The sequence below is a fragment of the Buceros rhinoceros genome, unplaced genomic scaffold, assembly GCF_000710305.1.
Source record: "Buceros rhinoceros silvestris isolate BGI_N320 unplaced genomic scaffold, ASM71030v1 scaffold12344, whole genome shotgun sequence".
In the NCBI taxonomy this organism is placed as follows: Eukaryota; Metazoa; Chordata; class Aves; order Bucerotiformes; family Bucerotidae; genus Buceros; species Buceros rhinoceros.
Window position 1 is genome coordinate 20,898 of NW_010408860.1, and position 7,125 is coordinate 28,022.

Below are 7,125 nucleotides of genomic sequence, written 5' to 3' on the forward strand. Positions count from 1 at the left end.
CATCACAATATCACACCTGAGTGCCTAAAGGCCAGAAAGGGTTTAATTTCACCCCTCCTCCTCCAACAGGCAACCGAGGGATGATGATATCAAGTCATTATTCCTGTTCAGCAGTTTGCCGCTGCTGTTCCTGTGACGGCAAGAAACTTGATCTGCAATGGATCATTGGGTGGGTTGGTCCCAGCTCAGCAATACCTGCTTTTGAAAGGGTACGCCATTGCCCTGGGTTATGTCCACTGTTAAAAGAGGCCAGCCAAAGTAGATGACATGGAACTGTGTGGCTTCTCTCTTCTCTCCCTTCCTAAAGGTCCACATAAATCACATTGCAGCCACCTACATACTGCTGCTCTGTTTTCTGATGATTACATGTTCACACACAGCTAGGCTGCATACTGGGGGAAAGACATGGCCTCTCAGGGTGGAGACAAGCAAAGTTTTAGGAATGAGACAAAACCCTCTGACCTCTGAAATGCTTACAACTCTCAAGAACTCTGTTTTTAAGAGTGCTCATGCTCTTTTCCACTGTATCTTGCCCAGTAATTGATATTAATTATGATTATTTTGGCCAATCTAAAGTTCTGTTACATCACTTCAGAAGCATAGGTATTGGGAAGGAGAAATGGCAGTTGAAAATAATGAAGCATTCATCTAAAAAGTTATGTTAACAGGCAGTTAATTTATTTTTGTAGTATTCATGAACCACCAAAACCATTTGCACATTCATTCGGAAATGAAACTTTTTTCTTTTTTTTTTTTTCCTTTTTCTAATAACCCTAAAGACACATGTTTCTATGAAGGGTTTGTCTGACAGATTTATGAACAGTGTTATTTATATACCTGACTAAGCTCCAATGACCTCCCATACCGATGTCCTCAAACAAGAAACAAACAGGTTAATAAATACTGAGGGGAAAAGGGATTAGCTTTGCAAAATATTTCCTAACATTGAAGAAATTGTCCTTGTGATATTCATGAAAAGAAGGCTGAGCATTATGTTAGCGAAGACAATAAATAAATAGAAATAAAAGTAATTCCAAGTTATAATCCTGTTATAAGCTCTTCCAGAAGGTAGAACTTTTCTTCAGACCTTGCGGGAAGGTGGGAAGTCATGTTTCAAGAAAAGTTAGGTACAGTGTGACACCTTCATTGACGCTTATTTTACTTTTGAGATTAACCAAAATTAATCAGAATAAATTAGCACCACAGTGCTATCAGATGCAAAGAAGGTCAAAGGCTTCATGATCACTGTTGGAAAACTGGGAACAGAGAAAATTAGAGCTTTAGTGGCATTTATAAGAACATCTGTTCTGGGATCCCCAGAGCTGGCAGTGCTGCCTTGTGTATCTCTACAGAGAGATAATTAGCACCATGGAGGATGCTAGAGTATCAGAAAGAAAAAGGAAGACTCCGTGGTTAGAGGAAGGGTTGTATTAATATTAGAGATATCAGATACATATTCATCACAGAGTGGCTGATTTGATCAGGTACAGCAAAAGGAAAGAGACAACAAAACAGACCAGCAGTTGTAACTGCTGACCATTCAGTCTCCTCTCTGTGCCTGGCAAGATCATGGAGTGTATCCTCCTGGAAACTATGCTAAGGCACATGGAAAATAAGGAGGTAATTGGTGACAGGCAACACAGCTTCTTAGGAGCAAACTATGCCTGACAAATTTGGTGGCCTTCTACAACGGGGTTACACACTGGTGCACAAAGGAACAGCAACTGATGTAATCTACCTGGATTTGTGCAAAGCATTTGACACTGGCCTGTGCAAGGTCTTTGTCTCTAAATTGGAGAGACATGGGTTTAACAGATGGGAGACTCAGTGGATAAGGAACTGGATGGATGGTTACACTCAAATAGTTGCAATTAACAGCTCAGTGTCAGAGTGGAGACCAGTGACAAGAGGCGTTCCACAGGGGTCAGTATTGGGACTGGTGCTGTTAATTTTCATTGGCAACATGGACAGTGGGATTGAGCGCACCATCAGCAAGTTTGCCAATGACATCAAGCTGTGCGGTGCAGTCAACATGCTGGAGGGAAGGGATACCATCTGGAGGGACCTTGACAGGCTTGAGAAGCAGGCCCGTGCAAAATTCTTGAAGTTCAACAAGGCCATTTGCAAGGTCCTACGCATGAGTCGGGGCAATCCTAAGCACAGATGCAGGTTGGGCCATGAGTAGATTGAGAGCAGCCATGCAGTGAAGGACCTGGGGCTGTGGGTTGACAAGAACCTCAACGTGACCTGGCAATGTGCACTTGCAGCCCAGAAAGTCGACTGTATCCTGATCTGCATCAAAAGAAATGTGGCCAGCGGGTCGAGGGAAGTGATTCTCCCCTTTTAATACATTCTCCTGAGACCCCACCTGGAGCATTGCATTCAGCTCCCAACATAAGCAGGACATGGACCTGTTGGAGTGAGTCCTGAGGAGGGCCAGGCAGATGATCAAAGGACTGGAGCACCTCTGCCATGAACACAGGCTGAGAGAGTTTGGGTTCAGCCTGGACAAGACAAGGTCTCTGGGGAGACCTTATAACAGCCTTCCAGTACCTAAAGGGGTCCTACAGGAAAGATGGAAAGGGACTATTTATAAGGACATGTACTGACAGGAGAAGGAGTACTGATGTTAAACTGAAAGAGGTTATGTTTAGATTAGATGTTAGAAAGAAATTTTTTACTGGGAGAGTGGTGAGACACTGGAATAGATTGCCCAGATGGGGATGCCCCATCCCTGGAAGTATTCAAGATCAGTTTGGATGGAGCTTTGAGAAACCTGGTCTAGTGGAAGGTGTCCCTGCCCATGCCAGGGGGCTTGGAACTAGATGATCTTTAAGGTCTCCGAACCCAAACCTTTCTATGGTTTTATGAAACCCAGAATGTCTTTAATCTCTTTTCTGATTCACTTACTGAAATACTGGTAGGAAGAAATTTTCCAGCTTCGTGTAGGTGCTACTGAGATTGCAATCAGAAGTCCCTTCATTTCTCTGCAACAAAATACTATTTTTCCAGGAAAGACAACTGTGATGAACTTTGACCTAGAAAAGGACGGACCACAGCACTACAAAAATAAAAAGCTGGAAGAGAAAAGGTTTGATTTTCATGTAGCCAGTATGAATAACTGCACTAATCATATTTTCCATTATCCTCACAATGATCTTGGTGCCATAGCTACTGGCCTGGTACAAACTGCAGACAGTACCTTCTTATTCATATTGTCTACATTTTGTGTAATTTACGAAGTTCCAGGGGAAATGCACTTGTGCACTGAGCCTTATTTTCAACCACAATATAAGAATTTCTTAGGTAAAAACAACAATTGCCAAAATATTAATCAGATTTATTCATCTTCTTTCTGGGACAAATGGATACAGAAACAAGCCTGCTGTAATTTGGTGCATTTTTTTGTAAAATACTAATCAAAAAGCTTTTTTAAAATGTACCAGAAAAAGACGGGTAGATCTGCAGAGAATACAGATAATGATTTTAGGAAGGGAAAAGCTGAAATCCAAAGAGCAGGGCAAGATCAGAAAATAAATGGGAAACTGCATCAGCTGTGGAAGAGGACATGAAAATAAATTGGAGCTTGGGGGAAGGATGGCAAAGGAAAGGACAAAACTAATAATTTATTTGCCAACTTAGTAATTTAAAATTCTAATTTATGTACACATCTATTTCACTCTGTTCTCTGTGTAACAAAGCTTTCATCAATACAATCTAAAGACATCAAGTGCTTGAGCTTTGTCCTCCTCTCCCCTGGAAGCACTGAAGGATATTTTAATTAATCATTGCTCCTGCTTCAGATCTCCCCCTCCTGAAGGTGAGGAGGCAGTTAAAAAGCTGAGCAGGGGTCATTATTTTCATATTTGGCTCTGATCCCATTCCTTCAGACTGCCACCAGAAATGGGTTTGGAAATACCTAAAGAGATATCAGCTCACTGGGGAAATGAATTTTACTAGAACTTCCTGATTAGGTGGAAAATAAAACAAACACAATTACCAACATCTGCCACCACCCCTCTCCAAAAAAAAAAAAAGAAACAACTCAAATCCCACAACACCGAAAAATCCCTCACTTCTCTCAGAAGGCTTTCTTTTTATGATGTTGTCAGCTGTAAAAAAAGGACCAGAAGAGCTATTGGCGTGTGACTCTTCTAATCTTGGTCCACCTTGGCAGGGCTGGCAGCTGTAGAACAGTTTGGTGCTGCACTGTGAGCACGGCGGTTCCCATCTGCTTCCCCACAGAACTATGCAGGCAGGTCTGTGAAGGGACTTTTGGGTCTCTTTTGGTGCAGCACGCGCAGCGCTGGACATTATGGTAGTCTTAGTTTTACAGAATGTTGCACTGCACCTCCAAACTCTGTGTTTATGAGTTTAATCATCCTCTTCTCCTGCCACGCAGTTTGACCCAACTGTTTACACATACTAATAGTTGTATCACTTCCTGTTACACAATGCGTTAATTTATGTTTCCTATTAACATATATTTCATTGTAAAAATATCTGAATACGTCAGTTAATAATGTTATATTCATCCGTTACGTAATATTGTTAAATAGTTGATTGCAAAGCATTTTATAAATGCATTATTCCAATGTTTCAAACACTGAAGCTAATGCGCACCAAGATGAAGAGAATCACCCTGCTCATTAGTTTTACAGATGGCACTGAAACTCTCACCATAGCAATTTATAATCTAGCATTATCTAAATTCCTGCAGAGAGGATATACAGCATAAAAATACTTGAGCTGAGCTGAGAACTTCAGAGCAGAATTATCTAACACATTATTTGACAAAACGTGACAGGATTTGTTGAACATATTTCATCAACCTCATGTGAAACTTCATAGTAACATAAAATATTAAAAGAGAACAGCCTTAAAAACAACTCATAACTCCTCGAAACAATGGCAAATCATGTAAAACCGAAAATTTGTGATCAGAACGGTCAGCTCAGTGAGGAAATTTTCTACAGTGAACATGTAGGTCTATACATGTTTACATTATAATCATCACCTTAGTAATCCACTTTCAAGACAAACAAATGAATGAGCATAAAATATGTTTTGAACAAAAGGATCCATCTTAGAAAAGTATTTAACCACTAAATTTCTCTATCTATACCGGAATCCAAACACAAAGAAATCCAATTCAGAATATAATTCTATTACATTAATTGACTGTTATGTTTACAAATCGCAGTGTTCCTTCAGGTTATCCAACCCCTCAGGTTAGCGAGTTTTTCACATTTAGAAGCATATTTCTTTGTATATCACAGCATCTATGGCTTGTACAACATGTGTTTGATCCAATTTTAAGCTCCTCAGGTGAAAGATCCTTTAGCAGAGAACTGATATTTGTGACCTCTGTAAATTTTGTCTCTGTTTTGGCTTCATTTGCTTCAATTCAAACGTATCATAAAACCGACAGTCTTAAATCGAAATTCTGAAATCACAAAGCATCCTGTATGTAATTTATTATTTAAGTGCATTATTTTCTTTTAGTGCATTCTTATTATCATTCTTTATTGTATAAGATTGAGGGAGGAAGAGAAGTGGAGAAAAAAAAGCAAAAATGCATGTTACTTCAGATGTTCTGAAATGTCGAGGTCTAATCACAGAAATCTCTGAGAGATGAAAGTTACTAAGAAAAAAAATGGTGAAACAATAAATGCATTAACATCTTGATTCCAGATCTGTTACTGGAGAGTATTTCTCTATAGTTACGGTGTGGGTCTTAAAGTCATGTTTTCCAAGTGACACTTAAAATGTTGGCAAAGGACCCTAAATGCCAGCTTCAGTTTTGAATTTACTATGATCAGAATAACAGAGTGTATGGAAGGGTATGCCCCAACTACAACTAAGGATACTGCAACTTTCACAACATCTTTACTTTGAGAAGTCGACAATATCAGCAGAATTTGAGCTGCAAAACTGGAAAGATATAGGACCAAGAAAGAAATAATGGATTTAATGGCAGTTAGGTGAACATCTATCAAAGGATCCCTGAAATTATCTGCATAACATTGCATCTTCTTTCTGTGCTTCGATAGAGAAGTAATTAATAAAGCTGAGGTTACGACGGATAGTACTAGAGGAAAAAAACAACCTACAAGGTAAAGGAGCAGCAGGTGGAGATGCGAACTACCCCAGTCAGTGATGTGTGCTGTGCTGTTTTCTCTACAGTTCCCTGTTGAGCTGCAGAGGTAGCTGCTGGGTGTATTCCACAGTAAAGGAAAAGAAGTCGCAGAAGAGACCACCAGCGATCCTAGAAGCAGCCATGGGACCATCTCAGCTATTCTGAGCTTCATTTGCAGCAACAGCCACTGGGTGACATGGATTATCTTTACACAGTAAAGTACATGGAGCCAGGTACTGAACCACAAACTGGCATGGTTTACAAACATCCATACAGCACCAAAAGCTTTGTACACAGAAGCCAACTTAAACACACCTGCAAAGTAGAGACTATGAATGTGCATCAGTATGGTCACCTGCAAGATACACCTTGATGTGCTCAGAAAGATCAGGATCATATCCGCAGAAGAAGTTTTTTTGCTTTTGATCCAGTTAGTGATATTAACAGCTGTAATAAATCCATTTCCAATAAACCCAACAACAACTTCAATAGCTACAATACTTATTGAAATGATAAGAGCTGGTGGCAACATCTTGCTGCTTTGGTTACCTCTGCCTGATTAGCTTATGGAGCTGTGCAAGTTGAACAGACCTGATGGTATCTGACTAGCCCCAACTCCAGTCTGCTCACCTTATATCTAGGAACAAAAAGACATCTGAAAATGATAGTGGAAAATGATTATTGATGTTCTTCCTGAATGTGCAAATCAGAGAACGATTTAGTAATTAATTTTAACCTTTTATATGCATAATATTTGCCTACGTGTTTCCTTAAGGATGTGGGATAGCCACCTGTGTTGCCCTCCCCATCTTTTGTCCAACAGTTTATATTCCTACCTAGAAAGACAGAAAGATCTGTGGTGCTCTGGTTACAACTCTACTTGACAATATGGAGGGATTGCATCATGCAACCCAACACAGCGAGCAGCATATTTTAGGAGACAAGAAGAGGTCTTAAATTGTAACTAGTATCTTTCATACTGTTTT

The 7,125-nt window shown here is 40.0% G+C and overlaps 1 protein-coding gene across 1 annotated transcript; it reads right to left on the minus strand.

Moving 5' to 3' along the window:
- Window positions 1–5,723: 5,723 nt before the first annotated feature.
- On the minus strand, window positions 5,724–6,671 carry LOC104492461 (taste receptor type 2 member 40-like). Its single transcript, XM_010135026.1, has one exon. It carries the CDS (start codon window positions 6,669–6,671, stop codon window positions 5,724–5,726), a length of 948 nt encoding a protein of 315 aa, XP_010133328.1.
- Window positions 6,672–7,125: the final 454 nt, after the last annotated feature.

Coding starts and splice junctions, on each gene's coding strand:
- LOC104492461 (XM_010135026.1), bottom strand. CDS start 6,671: ATGTTGCCACCAGCTCTTATCATTTCAATAAGTATTGTAGCTATTGAA.